The sequence below is a fragment of the Lepus europaeus genome, chromosome 10 (assembly GCF_033115175.1).
Source record: "Lepus europaeus isolate LE1 chromosome 10, mLepTim1.pri, whole genome shotgun sequence".
NCBI lineage: Eukaryota > Metazoa > Chordata > Mammalia > Lagomorpha > Leporidae > Lepus > Lepus europaeus.
In genome coordinates this window covers 96,936,965-96,959,279 of record NC_084836.1, presented here as the reverse complement: position 1 = coordinate 96,959,279, position 22,315 = coordinate 96,936,965, and the positions used below count along the sequence as shown (strand labels likewise).

Here is a 22,315-nt window from a genome sequence, read left to right as displayed (position 1 = left end):
TTAGTTTTTTAGGAGTACACATGGTCTCACTAGGAGAACATTTGATAGTTTTAGACTAAAATGGTTTTTGACTTCCTTGCTCAGTTGAGGTGTTATCTTAAATCATAATGTGATATTTGCTTAGTAAAGAAGATCCTTAGAGCTTTCTAGCAAGTGCATCTTGAGATTTTCATCTGAAGAGTGGGGAACCCTTTTGTCATCATCTGGCCTCCGGGTGTCTGGCCTCAGTTCTCCTCATCTTTATGTTCCTCTGTTCTCCTGAGGTTTGGTCTTGATAGTCACTTGTTAAATGGCAGCTATTAGTACTCTCATGATAACTAGTAAATGAATCTTATGTTAAAACTTTTCTCAGATCTCACCCAAACTCAGAAAAAATGACACTTTACATAAAAAATTGTTTTAGCATGAATCACAATTGGGAAGGGCTTGCCTCAGTTCAAACAATGATTTTATTTTGTGTAATTCCAGTGGTGTGTTTGAGCCATGGATTGTGAGTATCTGTGAGTACAGGACAGGGTTTGAAGGGGCAGGGAACAAGGAGGAGGGCACATACAAAAAGATCAGGGTTTTGAGTTAATTTTAATTAACTGTAATTGACTGAGGAGAAACTTGGATTCACATAATTCCTTTGTGTTTTAGGTTGGCGAGCTGTGTGTCATTTACTTGTTACCACTGTGGCTTGGAGGGAGAAGGCCATGGGCATTGGAGACAGGAGAGGCAGCTGCTACTCTCAAGTCGCCTATCTCAGGCGTCTGTGAAGGTGTCCCCTGCCCCATCCCCTCTCAGAGCCAGTGTGTGACCAGGTGTATTCAGAATTACAGAGCTTGCCAGCTGTACTGGGAGCAGGAGGGAACTTGTTTCCTTTAAGGAACAGATTGACTAGTGGAATCCAGCATGTTTAATGCGATACTAAGTCAGCCAACCTTGTTTTAATTGTCGATATGAGCAGTTTGCAAGTGTGTGTGTGTGCATATATGTTTATGATGGGGTTGCATTTAAAAAAATTTTTTTTTAAATTTATTTGAAAGGCAGAGTTACAGAGAGGCAGAGAGAGAGGTCTTCCGTCCACTGGTTCACTCCCCAAATGGCTGCAACAGCCGGAGCAGGGCCAGTCTGAAGCTGGGAGCCAGGAGCTTCTTCTGGGGTCTCGAGACCCACATGGGTGCAGGGATCCAAGGACTTAGGCCATCTACTGTTTTTCCAGGCCATCGCAGAGAGCTGAATCAGAAATGGATCAGCTAGGACTCGAACTGGCACCCATATGGGATGCTGGCACTGCAGGTGGTAGCTCAACCTACTACGCCACAGCACCAGGCCCTGAGGGGGTTGCATTTTGAGACATGCATTGTCAGGCAATGTTATCATTGTTGGAACATAATAGAGTGCACTTGCATAAGCCTAGATGGTATAAATCAATCACTCCACGTGCCTCTTGATGCAGTAAAAGTTTACAGTTTTGGGGGCCAATGTTGTGGCATACCAGATAAAGGTGCTGCCTGAAATACTGGCATCTCATATGGACTCCGGTTCATGTCCTGGCTGCTCTACTTGTGATCCAGCTTCTTGCCAATGTGCCTGGGTAAAGCAGCGGAAGATGGCCCAAGTTCCTGGGCCCTTGTACCCACGTGGGAGACCCAGAAGAAGCTCCTGGCTTCTGGCTTCAGCCTGGCCTAGTTCCAATCATTGTGGCCATTTGGAGAGTGAACCAGTGGATGGAAGATCTCTCTGCCTCTCCTTCTCTTTCTGTAATTCTGACTTTCAAATAAATAAATAAATCTTTTTTAAAAAGATATATGTGCAAGAGAGACCCATTTCTAATATTACCCATGCAATACTAGTGCTAGAAGTTTAATGTTGGCCAGTGCCATGGCTCAACAGGCTAATCCTCCGCCTTGCGGCGCCGGCACACCAGGTTCTAGTCCCGGTTGGGGCGCCGGATTCTGTCCCGGTTGCCCCTCATCCAGGCCAGCTCTCTGCTGTGGCCCGGGAAGGCAGTGGAGGATGGCCCAAGTGCTTGGGCCCTGCACCCGCATGGGAGACCAGGAGAAGCACCTGGCTCCTAGCTTCAGATCAGCGAGATGCGCTGTCCGCAGTGGCCATTGGAGGGTGAACCAACGGCAAAAAGGAAGACCTTTCTCTCTGTCTCTCTCTCTCACTGTCCACTCTGCCTGTCAAAAAAAAAAAAAAAAAAAAAAAAAGTTTAATGTGGTCCTTGAAATAGAATACAGTTAAGGAAAATGCAAATAATTGATGTACCTCTCTTCCCTCCTTCCTTTCTTCTCTCCTCTCTCCCTCTATGTTTTCTTTCCCTCCCTCCTCTGTGTGTCTCACCCCTTCCCTTTTTTTCTTTCCTCTCTCTCTGTTTTCTTTAATTCATTTGAAAGGCATAGTGACAGAGAAGGAGGGAGAGATACAGATAGGTATCTTCCCATCCTCTGATTTACCCCCCAAATGTCTGCAACAACCAGGGCAAGGCCAGGCTGAAGCCAGAAACCTGGAATTCCATCCTGTGTAAGTGGCAGGGGCCCAAGTATTTGGCCTATCATCGGCTGCCTCCCAAGTACATTAGCAGAAAGCAGAATCAGAAATGTGGAGTATCTGGGACTTGAACCAGGCTATAATATGGGTGTGGGCATCCCAAGTAGTGAATTAACCTGCTGCACAACAACACTTGTCTTTTAATTTACTAATTTTTACAATAATGAACTGATTTCTTTGTTTAAAGGTCACAAATGAAGTTTCTTTTTGGGGGAAGAAAGGAGTACGTGTGTCATTATGATCACAGATCATAATGGATCTTTGTCTGGTGAGGATCTCTTCACATTAGCTAATGAGATTTTTTGATACTACCCTAATTCATTCCATGATGACAGGCTCATTATGAACATTTCTTGACCCAGGCATGAAATTATGTTTCTCTAAAAAGTTCTAATTTGGAAGGGTTGGGGAGGGGAGGAGAATGGTTTTTAGATACCACAATCTAAGTACTAGTCCTATTCATATTCATTGTTACTGGGTTGGTCATGTTTCTAGGTGTTGTGAGTTTTTTTTTTTTTTTTTTAATTTTATTTATTTGACAGAGTTACAGACAGTGAGAGAGAGAAACAGAGAGGAAGGTCTTCCTTCTGTCGGTTCACTCCCCAAATGGCCACAACAGCCAGAGCTGTGCCGATCTGAAGCCAGGAGCCAGGAGCTTCTTCCTGGTCTCCCATGCGGGTGCAGGGGCCCAGGAACTTGAGCCATCCTCCACTGCTATCCCAGGCCATAGCAGAGAGCTGGATGGGAAGAGGAGCAGCTGGAACTAGAACTGGCACCCATAAGGGATGCTGGCGCCACAGGCAGAGGATTAACCTACTGCAGCACCATGCCAACCCCCTCTAGGTTTTTTAAGAAGACAAGTTAAAGAGAAACTGTGTTTTTCTTTTTTTAAAAAGATGATGGAAATGGGCATTTGACATAGCCATTAAGATACTGTTTAGAATGCCACATCCCATATTGGAGTGACTGCGTTTGTGTACCAGCTCTGCTCCCAATTTCAGCTTCCTGCTATTGCAAACCCTGGGAGGCTACAAGTGATTATTCAAGTATTTGGGTACCTTCCACCCTCGTGGGAGACCTAGATTGAGTTCCTGACTCCTGGCTTTGGCCTGCCACAGCCCTGGCTGTTGTGGGCATTTGGGGAGTGAGCTAGTGGATGTAGGATATGTCTGTCTTTCACTGCCTTTCAAGTGAATAAAAATACATAAATGACTTAATAAATTAACACTCTTGTTTATGGCATCAGTAATCACCCTAGGCTCTTGTCATGAGTTGCCAAGGCTATGGAAGCCTTTTGAGTTCACCGACTCTGATCATATTTAGACAAGGTCATAGTCAAAGTGGAAGTTCTCTCCTCCCTTCAGAGAAAGGTACCTCCTTCTTTGATTACCTGTTCTTTCCACTGGGATCTCACTCGCAGAGATCTTTCATTTAGGGTGTTTTTTTGTTTTTGTTTTTGTTTTTGTTTTGTTTTTTTGTTTTTTGCCAGAGTGTCTGGGCTTTCCATGCTTGAAATACTCTCATGGGCTTTTCAGGCGGATCCGAATGCCTTAGGGCTGATTCTGAGGCCAGAGTGCTTAGGACATCCACCATTCTATGAGTCTGCTGTGTATCCTGCTTCCCATGTTGGATCAGCTCTCTCTTTTTTTTTTTATTCTATCGGCTAGTATTTTCAGACACTAGTCTTGTTTATGTGATCCCTTTGACTCTTAGTCCTATCATTATGATCAACTGTGAACAGAAATTGATCACTTGGACTAGTGAGATGGCATTGGTACATGCCACCTTGATGGGATTGAATTGGAATCCCCTGGTATGTTTCTAACTCTACCATTTGGGGCAAGTCCAATTGAGCATGTCCCAAATTGTACATCTCTTCCCTCTCTTATCCCCACTCTTACATTTAACAGGGATTACTTTTCATTTAAGTTTCAACACTTAAGAATAACTGTGTATTAATTACAGTAGTCAACCAATAGTATTAAGTAGAACAAACAAAAAAAAATACTAAAAGGGATAAAGTATTAAGTCAACAACAGGAGTCACTGTGCACTTACTCCTCATGTAGGATCTCTGTCCTTAATGTGCTGTACATTGTGATTTAATGCTATAACTAGTACTCAAACAGTATTTTTCACTTTGTGTTTCTGTGTGGGTGCAAACTGTTGAAATCTTTACTTAATATATACTAAACTGATCTTCTATATATAAAGAGAATTGAAAATGAATCTTGATGTGAATAGAAGGGGAGAGGGAGTGGGAGATGGGAGGGTTGCGGGTGGGAGGGAAGTTATGGCGGGGGGGAAGCCATTGTAATCCATAAGCTGTTCTTCGGAAATTATATTCATTAAATAAAAGTTAAAAAAATACATAAATGAACATTTGAAAAAGAAAAGTGGGGGCCGGCACTGTGATGCAGTGGGTTAATGCCCTGGCCTGAAGTGCCGGCATCCCATATGGGCACCAGTTCAAGACCTGGCTGCTCCACTTCCGATTCAGCTCTCTGCTATGGCCTGGGAAAGCAGTAGAAGATGGCCCAAGCCCTTGGGCCCCTGCACCCATGTGGGAGACCCAGAGGAAGCTCCTGGCTCCTGGCTTCAGATCGGCGCAGCTCCAGCCGTTGCAGCCAATTGGGGAGTGAACCATCGGATGGAAGATCTTCTCACTCTCTCTCTCTCTGCCTCTCCTCTCTCTGTGTAACTCTGACTTTCAAATAAATAAATAAACATTTTTTTAAAAAAAGGAAAAGTGAATTCAATCTGTATTTGTGTTTCTTCCTTCAGTAGATAAATGATCACACTCTGCTTTGCTTTTTGTTTTCCTGCACATAACCGTATACCCTGAATACCTAGGATCTCACTCCAGAGCAGTACATAGAAATCTTCCTCATTCCTCTTCATATCTGCCTGGTATTCATTACAGGAAAGTACCCTAGTTTATTCATCACGTCCTCAATTGAGGGATATGTTAAATTGAATCCTTTGCTATTAATCCTTAATGCTTGACTAGCCTCAGGTATACTTCTGTTTATAATTTTCCTATTGTATCTTTATATTAGATTTCTAGAGATGTGATTTCATATTCAAAGATAAATACATAGTTTTGTTAGATTTTGCCAAATTCCCCTTCGTGGCCTGGTGGCATTCTACATGCCCAAGAACATGTATGAAATAGCCTCACCAACCTAGGTATTGGTGTGCTTGGGTGGAGTTTTTCCTTTACCAATATGACAGATGAGAAATGCTGTCTCAGGCTTGTTTGAATTGACATTTCTCCACTGACTGAAGTTGAGCATCTTCTCATATGCTTAAGGTATTTTGTGTATTTCCCTTGTAAACTTGCTGAATCCCTCTTTATATTAGGGATATTCCTTTTCCAGTAACTAACTGGTAAATAATTTTTCATACTGTATCACTGTCCTTTTACTCTGCTGAGAGTATTATTTTCTGTGTAAAAAGTCTTTTTTAATTATATAATGAAAATTTCAGTATTTTTTCCCTATCTTCTGAATTTTAAGTCATAAGGATACTTTTTCTGCTCTCCAGTTAGAGAGATGTTTATTCATTCTTCTAGTACTTGTGTGGTCTTTTTGTTGTCATTTCTTTTTATCTTAGGTTTAGTTGTCTCGATACAGTTTACTGAAAAGTCCATCTTTTCCTCAGGAATTTCAGATCCCACTTTTACCATGTACTGAATTCCCACATTCATTTGTACAGGTAGCTTGTTGGTGGTCACAGATCTGGATAAAACAATGGAATTGGGGAAGGAAGATAATAAGAATGTTTTTTGAGACCTTGAAAAATAATTTCTTAGAAGTTTTCTGATCCATAAGATTGGTCTGTGTTATGTATGTCTTCTGTAAGCACTTTCTCTCCCTTTCTTTCCTCTTAGCACCATGTATGTGTTCGGCGGTTTCAACAGCCTCCTCCTCAGTGACATCCTGGTGTTCACCTCGGAGCAGTGTGGCGCGCACCGGAGTGAAGCTGCTTGTTTAGCTGCAGGGCCTGGTGTCCGGTGTGTGTGGGACGCAACGTCATCTCAGTGTTTATCCTTGGAGTTGGCATCTGAAGAACAAGCAGAAAAGTTAAAATCAGAATGTTTTCCCAAAGGAAGTATGTTTTTTCTTTACTTATAATTTAATTCATTTGAAATCTCAGTTTTTCTGGACTATGAAGGGACTTAGCATATATATACCTTTCATGTTCACCTTCTTATTCAAAATTATTCAGGCATGTCTTGTGCAAAGCCCTTCTGAGTGTTTGAGAATTGATTGGTAAACATCATGTGGCTCCTAGAAGTGATCTGAGTGGTGGGGACAAAACCATCTTGGCATTGCATGGACTTTGCATACCATTTCCAGAACCTGGCTGCATCTGGCTTATTTAATTTAATATTTAAAAAGATTTGTTTATTTGTATGAAAGGCAGAGTGACACAGAGAGAGAGAGAGAGAGAGAGAGAGAGAGAGATCTTCCTTCTGCTAGTTTACTTCCTAAATGCCTGCAGTAACTAGGATAGGTCAGGTTGAAGCCAAAAGCTCAGAACTCCATCTAGATCTCCCACATGGGTGACAGGGACCCAATACTTGAGCCATCATCTGCTGCCTTCCCAGCAGGAAGCCATATGGGAAATACAGGCGCTGAGACTGGAACTGGCACTCTGAGATTGGATGCTGGCATCATTAAGTGGCAACTTAACTTGCTGTGTCACAGTACTCTCCTGTTTTAATTTTAATTAAACTGCCTCCTATATTGTATTTCACAGGTCTAATGCTAAGGATGAGATTTGAGGGTGAATCCAGAGAAGCTATTTGAAATAAACTGTTCTGGTGAATAAAGATAGAATAGTTGTCCTTGCGAAGTATTCTCTTCTAGTGCTTCTATTTAGCACAGTTGCTGAGGATGAGCGGTGATCCCTGCTTTAAGAACTTCCCTTCATGTTTCCCTAGCTGTTTTCTTCATCTTGTCTGCTTATCTTCTAGTCCTTTTGCTCTCACGTAGAGCACAGTACACCACAGTGAAGTAACATCTGAGAAAGTACTTTAAGGGAAGGCTGGGGCCAGCACTGTGGTATAATAGGTTAAGCCTCTGCCTGCGGTGCCAGCATCCCATATGGGTACTGGTTTGAGTGCCAGCTGCTCCACTTCCATTCAGCTCCCTGCTAATGACCTGAGAAAGCAGTGCTTCAAAGTTGGTCCAAGCGCTTGGACTCCTGCACCCATGTGGGAGATCCAGAAGATGCTCCCAACTCCTGGCTTCACATCATCCCAGCCCTGGCTTTTGTAGCCATTTGGGGAGAGAACCAGCAGATGAAAGATCTCGATATCTCTCTCTCTCTCTCTCTCTCTAACTCCCAAATAAATAAATAAATACTCTTTTTTAAAAAATTAAGAGAAAAATCAGCATTGTGGTACAGCAAGATACTACAGCTTGAAATGCCAGCATCCCGTATCAGAGTGCTGATTGTAGTCTTGGCTGCTCCACTTCCTATCCAGCTCCCTGCTGTTGTGGTTGGGAAAGCCCCAGAAGATGACCCAAATCCTTGGTTCCTTGCACCCGCGTGGGACACCTGGAAGAAGCTCCTGGTTCCTGGCTTTGGATTGGCCCAGCTCCAGCTGTTGTGGCCATTTGGAGAGTGAGCCGGCAGATAGAAGATCTCTCTGTCAGTCCCCTTAACCTTCCTCCCACCCTGTAACTGTGCCTTTCAAATAAATAAAAATAAATCTTTTGAAAGGTAGAGTTACAGAGAGAGAGAGGGAGAGAAACACCATCTTCTGCTGTTTTCCCAGGCACATCAGCAGGGAACTGGATTTTAATGACTCAGTATGAGTCTGTTTGATGTCTCATCTTTGATGGCAGCTTCTTGTTTCACTCCATTTTCTGGATAGGCGCAACTCTTAGCATGATGACCAGGACAAGGAGAACAGGCTATAACTAGGAGAAATGGTTCGGTCTCCTGCATTACTCTGTTTGGCCCCTGGGCAGCTTCTGGTGTTTGTTCATTCTGTCGATGATTGATATGGTGTGGGGGGAGGGCAAGAAAAGTATTTGAAGAACCAGACCTCACTTCTGTGTTATGCATATCTGATAGTTGTTCATTTTTATCTATTTTTGCTTTTTACTTTTTGTGTACTTTTTAAATAAAATAATATTTCTTTAGATTGTTCATTTCTAAATCCTGTTTTAACCTGAACATACCAGTATATTTTCCTGCCAGTTTCACTGTTTTACTTCCCTTAGTTTTTTTTTTAAACCTCAGTTTCAGATTGTGCTCCACAGAAGCTTTCACAGTTGATGAATTTTTCTTTTCTCTTTAGCTTTTGACCATGACAGATGTGACCAACACACGGATTGCTACAGCTGCACAGCCAACACCAATGAGTGCCACTGGTGCAATGACCATTGTGTCCCTGTGAACCACAGCTGCTCAGAAGGCCAGGTCAGGGGCTATTTCTCAAGGATTTCAGAAGATAGAAAAATCCTAACAGGGCTCACGTTTAGGTTATAGTGTGTATGGCATAAATAATGGCTCAGAGTTATTTTTAAAATGAGATGTAGATTTGGATTTATACTGTTCAGGCTTTCTTTTAGGAAAGGATGCACTATTCATCCTAATTCCAAGAGACCTGTGAGACACATTACTTTGTGTGTGGTGTTTAGAAGAAGATAGGATTCTTGCTTCTAGGCATGGCTGTGCTCAGTGCTAGATCCTTGGTTTGAGGCTGGTATCAGTGAGCTCACTCCAGCTGTGCAATGTTTGGGGAGCAGGTGAGGGCTGGAGACTGGCACTGAGGCAAGTATTGAATTATGGAAATAATAGACTTTGTTCAATGTAACTTCAGTGCCCACCACATACAAATTTTAAAAATATAAGCCATAACAAGAATAAAAATATAAGATGACCCAGCTTTTATAGTTTTTGACAGTTTATAAAAAATTTTAAAAATAAACTTATTTATGTATTTATTCTTGCTTGTTTGAAAGGCTGAGAGAGTGAAAGAGCGAGAGATTGATCTTCCATCATCAGTCTGCTGGCTCATTCTCCAAATGCCCATAATAGCAGGGCTGGGTGAGGCCGAAGCCAGGAACTCTGTCTGGGTCTTGCACATGGGCGGCAGAGACCCAGTTACCCAACCCATCACCATTGTGTCTCAGGATGCACGTTAGCAGGAAGCTAGAATGGCGGACGGAGCCAGGACTTGATCCTAAGGATCCAGTATATGATGTGGGCATCCCAAAGGGCTCCTTAGCTGGTGCACCCACCCCTGTAAGACATTCTGTGTCCATCTAATTTAGTTTGTAAAATGTAAAGCTTTTAGACTGTGGCGGAAACGGCGTTAAAAGCAGCAAGTTCAACTTTCCCATTTTATAGATGACCAGGTTGAAGCATAGTGGGTTTTTTTTGTTTTGTTTTTTTTGGTTTTTTTGGACAGGCAGAGTGGACAGTGAGAGAGAGAAAGGTCTTCATTTTGCCGTTGGTTCACCCTCCAATGGCCGCCGCGACCGGCGCGCTGCGGCCAGCGCACTGCGCTGATCTGAAGCCAGGAGCCAGGTGCTTCTCCTGGTCTCCCGTGCGGGTGCAGGGCCCAAGCACTTGGGCCATCCTCCACTGCACTCCCGGGCCATAGCAGAGAGATGGCCTGGAGGAGAGGCAACCGGGACAGAATCTGGCGCCTCGACCGGGACTAAAACCCGGGGTGCCAGCACCGCAGGTGGAGGATTAGCTTAGTGAGCCACGGCGCCTTCCGAAGCATAATGTTTTAAAACAGTGGGTATTGCCTTGCCAATCAAAGACATGTTCTTGAGCAAAACATTCTGCTGCAGTGCTGTTTCATCTGCATATATTTTTTATATCTTTAGTTGCAGCTTGCTTCCCAAATGACATTTTTTGTTGTCTTTATACCCTATTGCGTGCGCTTCACCATGAGTTCTCTCTGTGGTAACAGAGAGAAAAGCTCTTGTACGTTGTCTTCTAGATCTCCATTTTCAGGTATGATAATTGCCCCAAGGATAACCCAATGTACTACTGTAACAAGAAGACCAGCTGCAGGAGCTGTGCCCTGGACCAGAACTGCCAGTGGGAGCTCCGGAATCAGGAGTGCATCGCCCTGCCCGGTAGGCCTTGCAGAGGCATCTTGCTGTATGGGTATCTAAAATTTCCCCCTTCCCCAGGGTTGTGCAGCCTCAGTTGGACCTAGCAGAAAGAATTCTAGCAGTCAACCTTCTACACTACCATTATGGTTGTTACTTAAAAAAAAAAAAAAAAAAAAAAAAAAACTAAAACTAAGATACAGTTCTTAATTATTTGCTTCTACTGTCGTTTGAAATAAAGTGAAGCATCTGCTTCACTGATCTGCTTTGCAGAATAGAGTAACAACTAAGTCTGTACTGGTATGCCTACTCCATTGCCCACCTCTGCTCGGCTGTGGTAACCTGGGACTTGCATATAGTAGTCTTAGCAGCCAGTTGATAGCACTCTGTGAAGAGGACTTCTCAATGACAGATAGGATTTGGCTGTTACCACCTACTGTGGGGAGGAAGAAGGGAGACACTTCTGTCAGCAGCACCTCTTGGGGTGATCTCCAGGCCTGAATACCCCAATTTATGGCATTTGTGAGGTTTGAGATGATGAGTTGGGATCCTAAGGCCATAACTGAATCAACTGTGAAATCCAGGAAGGGGAAATTCTGTGTTTCTGTGCGATGTCTAAGGCATATGCAGGGTAATCGAGCTAGACCAGGCTCTGTTGGCAGATCCTTTGGAAGTATTTGATTCAGCTTGCAGATGGGCTTCTTGTTTTTACTTTCATTATGTCTTAGACTTTAACAAACAGCAGAACACCTGGGAATCCTAACTAAAAAGCACATTGTGGGACAAGTCTAATGTAGGACCCTAGAGTCTACATATAACTGGTCACTGGTGCCACATTTAAAATTATCTGCTATTAAGTGGTCTCTTTCTTGTGGTACCTTCCTTTATCTCAGTGACTAATATTAATGAACACTGCTAATGTCTCTGGGTACTTTGGTACTGGTGACACTTGGTCATGGTATTCTAGGAAGCATCCATAGTGTCTCCTCAGTACCTTGTAGGGGTTCAGGGTGATCACAAGGAGCAGGATACAAGCTTGCTGTATGTGTTATAGTTGTATCATTTTGGGTTTTGTCCCAGTGTTCCCGCCTTGATTGTACCTTCTACCCCATGGTATAAGAACAGTGCAACTTTTGGAGACTGTAGATTTGTTCATTCCCCAGCTCATTTCTGTTCTTGTGGTTTTCTGCTCCATTCTTCCACTTTGCATATTCATTTGTCTGCTCTTCACTCAGGATTTTAGTCTTCTTTCTTAATGTTCCTCAAAGGAAATGTAGCAGTGCACTGTTGGCACCAGTCAGGCGTTTTCCTCTAAGATGTAGGAAAGGTGACCTCTGAATATGTCTTTGAGATCCAGGAAATATGACTGATAAACATTTTTAAAATTCTTATGTTCTGTATCTGATATTTTGTAGTGTGTGTGGTACCCACACTCACCATATCCTAATGAAATAACTGGAATAAAGATTACAAAGCTCATTTAGTGGTTCAGTAATTTGAATTAGTAGTACAGTAGCTTTATGTGGTTTCTAAAACTTTTTTCTCTTCTCCTTTTGCAAAAGAAAATATCTGTGGCGCTGGATGGCATTTGGTTGGAAACTCATGTTTGAAAATTACTACTGCTAAGGAGAATTATGACAATGCTAAATTGTCCTGTAGGAACCACAATGCCTTTTTGGCTTCTCTCACAACCCAGAAGAAGGTAGAATTTGTCCTTAAGCAGCTACGAATAATGCAGTCATCACAGAGCATGGTGAGTTAAAATCCTCAGAACTTAAGTTTTGGGTATTCATCTTGCTATTGAATGTGTGACAGTGGCTTGTATGTAGAAAGTCTGTGACATGCCCTGTGAGAGGAGGAATGCAAGAATACTAGCATACAGGCATAATAGATCGTGGAGCTGTAGTGGCAGATGAGTCTCTTCCTTTAATAATTTTTTCTTAAAATTTTCAGTACTTTCTCCCGGTTGCCCCTCTTCCAGGCCAGCTCTCTGCTGTGGCCAGGGAGTGCAGTGGAGGATGGCCCAAGTGTTTGGGCTCTGCACCCCATGGGAGACCAGGATAAGCACCTGGCTCCTGCCATCGGAACAGCGCGGTGCGCCGGCCGCAGCGCGCTACCGCGGCGGCCATTAGAGGGTGAACCAACGGCAAAGGAAGACCTTTCTCTCTGTCTCTCTCTCTCACTGTCCACTCTGCCTGTTAAAAAAAAAAAATTTTTTCAGTACTTTCTGTATTTTTGTTAGTCATATCCTTTAAGTAACTTATAGTATGTGTGGATAATTATATGCAGGATGACTACTAATGTGTATATTTGTACATACTCAGGTGACATCAGTAGGTGATTTCATATTTGTTTTATCTCTGGATTCTGGGTGTTGTGGGGAAGGGAAAGGTCACTGCTAATTATGTAGGTTGGACTAAGCATCTGAATTCCCTTAGAGTTGAGGTGTTATTACAGGGTAGCGCCACGAAGTGTACTTCTGTTTGGGTCTTTCTGAGACCTGGCCAGCCAGAAAGAAGAGAGAGCACCTTCTTTTCAGGAGTTTCTGAGCTCAGAAAGGTCCCAGTTGCCTTTCTGTCCACATATTGCTGCCAGGTGGGTTGTGGCTGGTATTTAACCGTCACATTTGCTTGTTTTTAGTCCAAAGGCCTAGACCTGTGATCCTACCCTCAAATAAGTAGAAACTCAGAAAACAGCTCTTTTGGCAGTGTTGGTAGTGGTACAGAGGGGTTTGAGGACCATGTTCTTGTTAAACAGCGAGAAGTCAGGGGCAGCACTTTCTCAGGTGTAGCCGCCTTCTTGTGACTGGAAAGTGGCCAATGTCTTGGCTATATTGGCTTCTTTGTACTTCCTAAACCACTATTCTAGATGACTGGGAGGTGCCCTATATTTCTTTTCTCCAGTGCAACTTGGCTATGGTGTAGACACTCAAAATGCTGGTAATACATATTGTGTGTTGCCTTCAGGGAAGTCTCTGGCCACATTTGATATTTTGTATTTCAGTTGTTTTTTTCGAATTTCATAATCTCCATTGGAGACTGTCCCTATTGTTTGTTTCTCTTTTGTCTTCTCTCTCAGCATTCTGTCCTTAGCTGTCAACTGCCCTTACCCTCAATCTTTCACTCCCTCATAAAATGAATGGTTCACAGCTTTGCCCATTACCCTGGTGTCTGTACCAGTGGTTCTCAAGTCACATCTTTGAAAATTAGCTGTTTGGAAGGGTTCAACCATCTCAGCTGACCACAGATCTACCCTAGTTGCTTCTCTCTTCCTCATGTTTTCTAGTTCTAAAGTTTAGGTTCTGTGTATTCCGCCTTGCTGTGCCCACCTTTGTAAAACGAAAGTCAGTCTTGTGGTAAGACTGACTAAGGTATAATGTGCTTCTACAGCATAACTCTGGATGCAGCCCAGTCTGTAGAGTCCAGATGTTTATAAAAAACAAGAAAGGATACCAAATCTAGCCTTTAAGGCAGAGGCTGGCTGATAGAGAGCTGTGAACAAGTAACCCCTGGAGGTGAGAGGCGAGAACTGGGCAGGGCAGAGAGGGGTGCTCCCTGTGTTTGGGTGCTCCTGTGTGCAAGATGTGGAGATTGAGAGCATGGCTCTGAGCCTCAGGTAAGTTTGCACGATTAGCTGCAGCTGAGTGGGAAGGAACTGCTGTAGTGGGACCTCAAGAAGGAGCCAAAGTTTACTCCGGAGAGACCTTGTCCACAGTGCTGCTAATGGCTTTGAATTTTATTATGAAGGCAAAGTGAAATTTTTGAAACTATTAATTTTGATTATTTTCTTTCCTGATTGAATAATATATATTTAAAAGGAAATTTTAAAAGTACTAATAGTAAAGAAAGTAGTGGTGCCAGTGCCGTGGCTCACTTGCTTAATCCTCAGCTTGGCTATTTCTTTTTTTTTCCTTTTTTTAAAAGTTTACTTCTTTTGAAATCAGAATTACAGAGAAGGAGAGGCACAGAGAGAGAGAGAGAGAGAGAGAGAGAGATTCCATCCAGTGATTCACTCCTCAAATGGCTACAATAGCCAGAGCTAGGCCAGGCCGAAGCCAGGAGCCAGAATCTTCCTCTGGGACTCCCACTTGGTGCAGGAGCCCAAAGACTTGGGTCATCTTCCACTGCTTTCCCAGGGGCAATAGCAGGGAGCTGGATCAGAAGTGGAGCAGCCAGGACACAAGCTACTGCCCATATGGGGCACCAGCACTGTAGATGGCAGCTTAACCTGCTATGCTACAGCACCGGCCCCCAGCCATATATTTTTTTAAAAGAAATTATTTATTGAAAAAGGCAGAAAGAAAGAAAGAAAGAGAGAGAGAGAAAGAAAGAAAGAAAGAGAGAGATTATCCATTTGCTGGTTCACTCCTGAAATACCTACAGCACCCAGGACTGGGCCAGACTGAAGCCAGGAGCCTGGAACTCAATCTGAGTCTCCCACATGGGTAGCAAGGACCCAAGTTCTTGAGCCATAACCTGCTGCCTCCCAGGGTGTACATTAGCAGGAAACTAGATCAGAAGCTAGTTGGGGGAGGGGGGCAGCATTGAGGCACAGAGGGTTAATATCCTGGCCTGAAGCGCCAGCATCCCATATGGGTGCCGGTTCAAGACCTGGCTGCTCCACTTCCAATCCAGCTCTCTGCTATGGCCTGGGAAAGCAGTACAAGATGGCCCAAGTCCTTGAGCCCCTGCACCTGTGTGGGAGACCTGGAAGAAGCTCCTGGCTCCTGGCTTTGGATCGGCGCAGCTCCAGCCGTTGTGACCAATTGGGCAGTGAACCATCTCCTCTCTCTATGTAACTCTGACTTTCAAATAAATCTTAAAACAAAAACAAAAACAGCCAATTGGGGAGCTAAACCCAGGCACTCCAATATGGGAATTGGGCGTCCCAAGTGGCAGTTTAACTCTGTGCCAAAGGCCCACACTTGGAAGTAGTCATTTCTTCATGACATTTGTCATAGGATGTAGGAGTTTCAGAACTTGATCATTCCTTTGCTATTTAATCTAAAAATTTTGATATATTCTCTGAGCCATATTTTTGTCCTTTTAAAGTAACTATTACTGAAGTGAAAATCTATCCTTATCTGCTGTGGCTGACTTGTAATCAGGAGGTTTTCCTTTATCTTTGGGGCATACCTAACTTAATGATTTTTATCTAGAAGCTTGTTTTGGTCAAGGAATTGGTTGTATTCATAGCTATGTCTGATTTTTATCTATAGTCCAAACTTACTCTAACCCCTTGGGTTGGCCTTCGGAAGATCAATGTGTCCTACTGGTGCTGGGAAGATATGTCCCCATTTACAAATACTTTACTACAGTGGATGCCATCTGAGCCCAGCGATGCTGGCTTCTGTGGAATCTTGTCAGAGCCCAGTACTCGGGGATTGAAGGCTGCAACCTGCATCAACCCACTCAATGGTAGCGTCTGTGAAAGGCCTGGTAAGGACATGGACGAATTAGATGCTGTTGAAAGTTTGTTGAGAGAGAAGCTGTAGGAGGCATTATTAAGAACTGAGATGTGTGAAATGGTCATGAAAACAGGTGGAGGATTTCAAGCAAATGAAGCAGAGTATAACCAAGACTTTCAAAAGTCAAAAGAAATAGTTTGTAGCTCTGATCAGTTTGAGCTATAACCAAACCCAGAATAACCAACACTGACTAAAACAACTTAATGTTCTGACAATGAGATTGATTGGTTTGTTGACCACACACACACACACACACACACACATTGAGAACTGCTCTGAAAGGCAAATTTCTTGGTATTGGCAGAGAAATGCTGGGGAAGAAAGAGTAAGAAAGGAAAATATAAGCAGATTTATTTGTTCCTTTATCTTTGTCCTAAAAGGTCTTTGAAAAATCCATTTTACCCCAAGTATATAAATACACTAAACAGCTCAAAATTACTCTCATGTTCATTTTCGCTTTCATTTAGTGTAGTTCCTGAATTGATTTCATGACACCCCAATGGGTCATAACGCATGTTTGAAAAGTCTTTGACCTTAGCTGATGTGTTGGGAGCTCTAAGTGTCTGTCTTGGGTTTAATTCCCAGCGAACCACAGTGCCAAGCAGTGCCGGACACCTTGTGCCTTGAGGACAGCATGTGGAGAGTGTACCAGCGGCAGCTCTGAGTGCATGTGGTGCAGCAACATGAAGCAGTGTGTGGACTCCAATGCCTACGTGGCCTCCTTTCCTTTCGGCCAGTGTATGGAGTGGTATACAATGAGCAGCTGTCCCCGTAAGTGAAACGAGAGTGCTAGCCACTTAGAAGTGCCCCGAGTGAGGGCAGCAGCTCTTGCCATGGGGATGTGCTCTCAGCTTGACTTGACCTTCTGCTCAAGTGTCGAAAGGCTGCTTGTTAGAATTGTCCTGCCTGATGAGAACCTTCCTGCAGAATCAGGCACAGTGATGCAAGTACTTAAATGTCGGATAGATCACAGAGTACAGAAATTACTTGCCCAACTTCAGTTTCGTATTGTTTAATCCAGGTACCGTCTCCACATCTTAGTCTCCTGATTTGGAAAGGAAGTGCTGTCCAGTAAATGACCTCTGCAGCCCCTTCTACCTCCAACCTCCTGAGATTGAGAGGAAGGGAGGGAGGGTCCTATGATGTGTTATAAAAACATAGAAATTTTTCAATTCAGCTGGCTCCACGGCTCAATAGGCTAATCCTCCACCTGCGGTGCCAGCACACTGGGTCGGGGCACTGGATTCTGTCCCGGTTGCCCCTTTTCCAGGCCAGCTCTCTGCTATGGCCCAGGAGTGCAGTGGAGGATGGCCCAAGTGCTTGGGCCCTGCACCCGCATGGGAGACCAGGAGAAGCACCTGGCTCCTGTCTTCGGATCAGCGCGGTGCGCCAGCCGCAGTGCGCTAGCCGCGGCGGCCATTGGAGGGTGAACCAACGGCAAAGGAAGACCTTTCTCTCTGTCTCTCTCTCTCACTGTCCACTCTGCCTGTCAAAAAATAAAAAATAAAAAAATAACAATTTTTAAATTCATTATCTCATTTAAGTAATCAGGCTAGAATTTTTGACTTGCAGAAGTCGAATAGTCTGCTAAAAAAAATTTACAGTGAATTAAAATCTACCTGTGATAATGAATTGCAACTTGTGTGTGTGTATTTTTTTTAATAGCTGAAAATTGTTCAGGCTACTGTACCTGTAGTCATTGCTTAGAGCAACCAGGCTGTGGCTGGTGTACGGATCCCAGCAATACTGGCAAAGGGAAATGCATAGAAGGCTCTTATAAAGGACCGGTGAAGATGCCTTCCCAGGCCCCGACGGGGAATTCCTATCCACAGCCCCTCCTCAATTCCAGCATGTGTCTGGAGGACAGCAGATACAACTGGTCTTTCATTCACTGTCCAGGTAAGGTGCCTAGAGTTTGCAGTTCCAGTTTTCATTACCTATTTCTGAAGAACAAAACCTTGAAAGCTGCATTATTTATATGGATTTCCTCTCAGAAAAAAAATAGAAATAGCAGATAATTTTAGGAGAAATATTTCATGTAAAAATATTTTAAAGTCAATTAATAAAAATATTGAGAACCTCAAGTGAGTTATTTTATTATAGAATAATATATGCTCATTATACAGAATTAAATATTATGGATATACTAAGGGACTATGAAAAGTTCATGGAAAATGTACATTAAGAAAAAAACCATGGACACATTTCAAAAATGTTTACCAAGGCAAACTCATTTTAAAAAAAAAAAAGTTTATTTATTTATTTGAAAGTCAGAGTTACACAGAGAGAGAAGGAGAGGAAGAGAGAGAGAGAGGTCTTCCATCCGCTGGTTCACTTCCCAATTTGCTGCAATCGCCGGAGCTGCACCGATTCAAAGCCAGGAGCTAGGAGCCTACTCCAGGTCTCCCACACAGGTGCAGGGGCCCAAGCACTTGGGCCATCTTGTACTGCTTTCCCAGGCCATAGCAGAGAGCTGGATCAGAAGTGGGGCAGCCGGGACTCAAACGGGTGCCCATATGGGGTGCCAGCACTGCAGGCAACGGCCTTACCCACTATGCCACAGCACTGGCCCCATAAACTCATTTCTTAATTTCATTTTTTAATAAACTTTTAAGAGTACCTCATATGTAAAATGAAAAGTAAAATTATTCTCATCTCCTGTTCTTACAAAGGTAAAAACTTTTTTTTTCTTTTCCTTTGGTAAAAACTTTTAATAGTTTGAGATAGCCCTACACATACAAATCTGTGTTTTTAAAAATAAATAGTACTATGCTATATATGCATATAATTATAAACTGTTCTACAGTCTTTTTTACTTAAAATGCATCATGACCTTTGTTGGAAAAAATTAAAAATAACATCTGCCAGTTCATAAATTCCTCTCACAGATGCAGGAAAGAAAGAAAATACTTTTATTATTAAATAAATGTTAAACCAGACCCTGATGCACTAATGAGATTGCAAAGATAGAGAAATGACAAAGACTATATATTTAATCCAGTATGTAAATATTCTCAGGATAAACCATAGTTTGTCCTCATGGAAGATTCGACAGCATCATTTGCAGTATATTCTTTCATAGTTCATCCTAAATTGAACTGGTAATTGGAGTGGCTACCTGTGTTAATTAATTACCTTTATCCAACAGAAAATAAAACTTTTATCTTTATAGCAAGCAGGTGAGGTTGCAGCTTGGAACAGTGCATGCACCTAAGCTAGCTTCCTTAAGTGACAGGGGCGTGGGGCTCTGTCTTCCTTGGTTTCAAAGAGATTGCTCCCAGGTCTTTCAGAAAAACACTCCAGGATTTTAAGAATGACAAGAACTTATTTAAACTTTTAATATGATTCCCTTACACATCAAAGGAATAGAAGAAGGATTTATAATTGCAAGTCTTTTTACTGAAATACTCAACGGAAAGGGAGAGGGAAAAGGATCTCTCTCTCTCTCTCTTTCTCTCTCTTTCTTTTTTTTTTTTTACAACAGGGACAGTTCAGTCCTTCCTCCCTCTCTCTTTTAAGCCAGTGCAGAAAGGAGTAGATCAGGAGCTAGCCTAAAGTCTGGACCTGGACCTGCTGGGTGGTTGGGGTAGAGGTGAGGGGCAGTTGTTCCTGAGAAGGGACTCAGAGAAATTAGCCTTTGATTCAGACTTGAAGTAAGGAATGTGCCTGTGGGCTCCAGAAAGAACAGCTGGGAGGGGCTGAACAGGTGCAAAGACTCCCAAAAGATTAGTGGAAAGAACTTCTCCAAGAACCTGTCAGACAGTGCCATTAATGGAGGACTTCTGTAAGGGAAAGACCACTGTAAACAAAGGTAAAAGGCAAGAGATGGGGCCAGTGCTGTGGCTTAGGGAATTAAGCTGCCCGTCTGCAGCGTTGGCATCCCACATGGCCGCCAGTTCAATTCCTGGCTGCTTCACTTCCTATCCAGATCTCTGCTAATGCACCTGAGAAAAGCAGCGGAGAGTGGCCCAAGAGCTTGGACCCCTGCACCCACGTGGGAGACCCAGGCTCCTGCTCCTGGCCTCTATTCTGGCTCAGCTCCATCCATTGTGCCGATTTGGGGAGTGAACCATTGGATGGAAGATATTTCTCTCTCTCTCTCTCTCTCTGTCCCTCCCTCCCTCTCCCTCCCTCTCCCTCTCCCTCTCTCTCTAATGATGCCTTTCAAATAAAAAATAAATAAATCTTTAAAAAAAAAAAAGGGGGGGGGTGGACCAAGAGACAGACTGAGAGAAAATACCTGCAGTGATAAAACATCTGATTATTCCCAGAGCATGTAAACCCTTGCCTTCCAGGGGGAAAAACAGGCTAAATGTCAGTTCAGCTGATCAAGGGGTGCAAAGAAGCCATTCTCAGAAAAGCAGATGGACAAGTTATCTCAGGTGAAATGACAGCTCACAGCATAGAAGAAAATACTTGTAAATCATTCATCGGATAAGAGTCTAATGTCCAGTATACATAAGTCTTAAAACTCAATGATAAAAAACAACTCAATTAAGAAATTAATAAAGGGGTTACATGTAACATATCTCCAAAGAAGAAGTGCAGATGTCCAGTAAACACAGGAAAAGATGTTCAGTGTCATTCATCAATAGAGATATCTAAGTCACCACCACAATGAGCTACCATTTCATACCCAGTGAGAGACAATTTTAAAAAGACAGAAGTATTGGCAAGGATGTGGAGAAATTAGGACTCTGTTACATTGCTGATAGTATTGTTAAATGGAATAGCTACTTTGGAAAACAGTTTAGATCAAAAAGTTAAACATAGAAGCTGGCATTGTGGCATTATGGGTAAAATCACCACTTGTAACGCTGGCATCCCATGTGGGTGCTTGTTCATGCCTCAGCTGCTCCACTTCTGATCCAGCTTCTTGCTAATGGCCTGGGAAAAGCAGTGGAAGGTGGCTCAAGTACTGGGGCTCCTGTAGCCTGCATGGGAGAGCCAGAAGAAGCTCCTGCTCCTGGCTTTTACCTGTTATAGCTGCAGCCACTGCAGCCATTTGGGGAGTGAACCAGCAAATGGAAGGCCTCTCTCTGTCTCTGTTTTTCCCTCTCTCTCTCTGTCTTGACTTTCAAGTAAATAAATAAATCTTAAAAATTAAAAAGTTAAACATAGTTATCACATAGCTGAGCATATGCCCAAGAGAATTGAAAACATGTATCACCCAAAGACTTGTACATGAATGTACAAAGATAAAAACTACCCGAATGGCCCGGGAGTGCAGTGGAGGATGGCCCAAGTCCTTGGGCCCTGCACCCGCATGGGAGACCAGGAGAAGCACCTGGCTCCTGGCTTCGGATCAGCATGATGCGCCAGCCGCAGCGCACCAGCCGCGGCGGCCATTGGAGGGTGAACCAACGGCAAAAGGAAGACCTTTCTCTGTCTTTCTCTCTCACTGTCCACTCTGCCTGTCAAAAAAAAAAAAAAAAAAAACCTACCCGAATATCTGTTGACAGGCAAATGAGTAAACAAAGTGAGTGACTGAGATGCCTGCCTGCCTGGTTTGTAAGGTGTAATCTTGTCATTAGACTTGGCTGGCATGCTTACTGCTGCAAAAAAAGAAATGAAAAAATCTTCTATTCATACAATAGAATTTGGCAATGAAATGGAGTGAAGTACTGATATATTCTGTAACATGAGTGAACCTCAGAATCATGCTATGTTAAAAAAAAAAAAAGCCAGGTGTAAAATATATATTATATGATACCCTTTATATGAAATGTCTCAAAAAGGCCAATCTTTGGAGACAGCAAGTAGATGATTAGTGGTTTGTAGAGCAGGGGATGCAAATGAGAAATTATAGACTTCAAGTTTTTCAGAATAGCTGCACCATTTTACATTCTCACCCACAGAGTGTGGACGTTCAGATTATTCCTTATCCCTACCAGTACTTGTTATCTGTTCGTCTTTTGATTATATTTGTTCTATTGGATGAGAAGTGTTACCTCATTGTGGTTTTGATTTTCATTTCTCTAATGATTAGTGAAATTAAGCATCCTGTTTAGTCATTTGTATATCTTCTTTGGAGAAATGTCTATTCTAATTCTTACCCATTTAAAAATAGTGTTGTCTTTTATTGTTGAGCTATAAAGGTACTTTATGAATTCTGGTTACAAGTCTCTTCCTAAATATATAATATGCAAATATTTTCTCCCATCCGGAGAGTTTCTTTTCACTTTCTTTTTTGTTTTTTAAGCTTTATTATTTGAAAGGCA

The 22,315-nt window shown here is 42.9% G+C and overlaps 1 protein-coding gene across 2 annotated transcripts in view; it reads left to right on the top strand.

Moving 5' to 3' along the window:
• The window catches only part of ATRN (attractin), a 169,182-nt gene that overhangs the window by 95,202 nt on the left and 51,665 nt on the right, over positions 1–22,315 (top strand). The window contains exons 12-18 of one of the 2 annotated variants that reach the window (XM_062203931.1): positions 6,430–6,650; positions 8,854–8,975; positions 10,513–10,651; positions 12,190–12,380; positions 15,846–16,065; positions 16,680–16,865; positions 17,760–17,993. In XM_062203931.1, coding sequence (XP_062059915.1) covers positions 6,430–6,650; positions 8,854–8,975; positions 10,513–10,651; positions 12,190–12,380; positions 15,846–16,065; positions 16,680–16,865; positions 17,760–17,993 — 1,313 coding nt within the window. The remainder of the gene's footprint in view (positions 1–6,429; positions 6,651–8,853; positions 8,976–10,512; positions 10,652–12,189; positions 12,381–15,845; positions 16,066–16,679; positions 16,866–17,759; positions 17,994–22,315) is intronic. The other variant, XM_062203932.1, reaches the window with a different exon arrangement.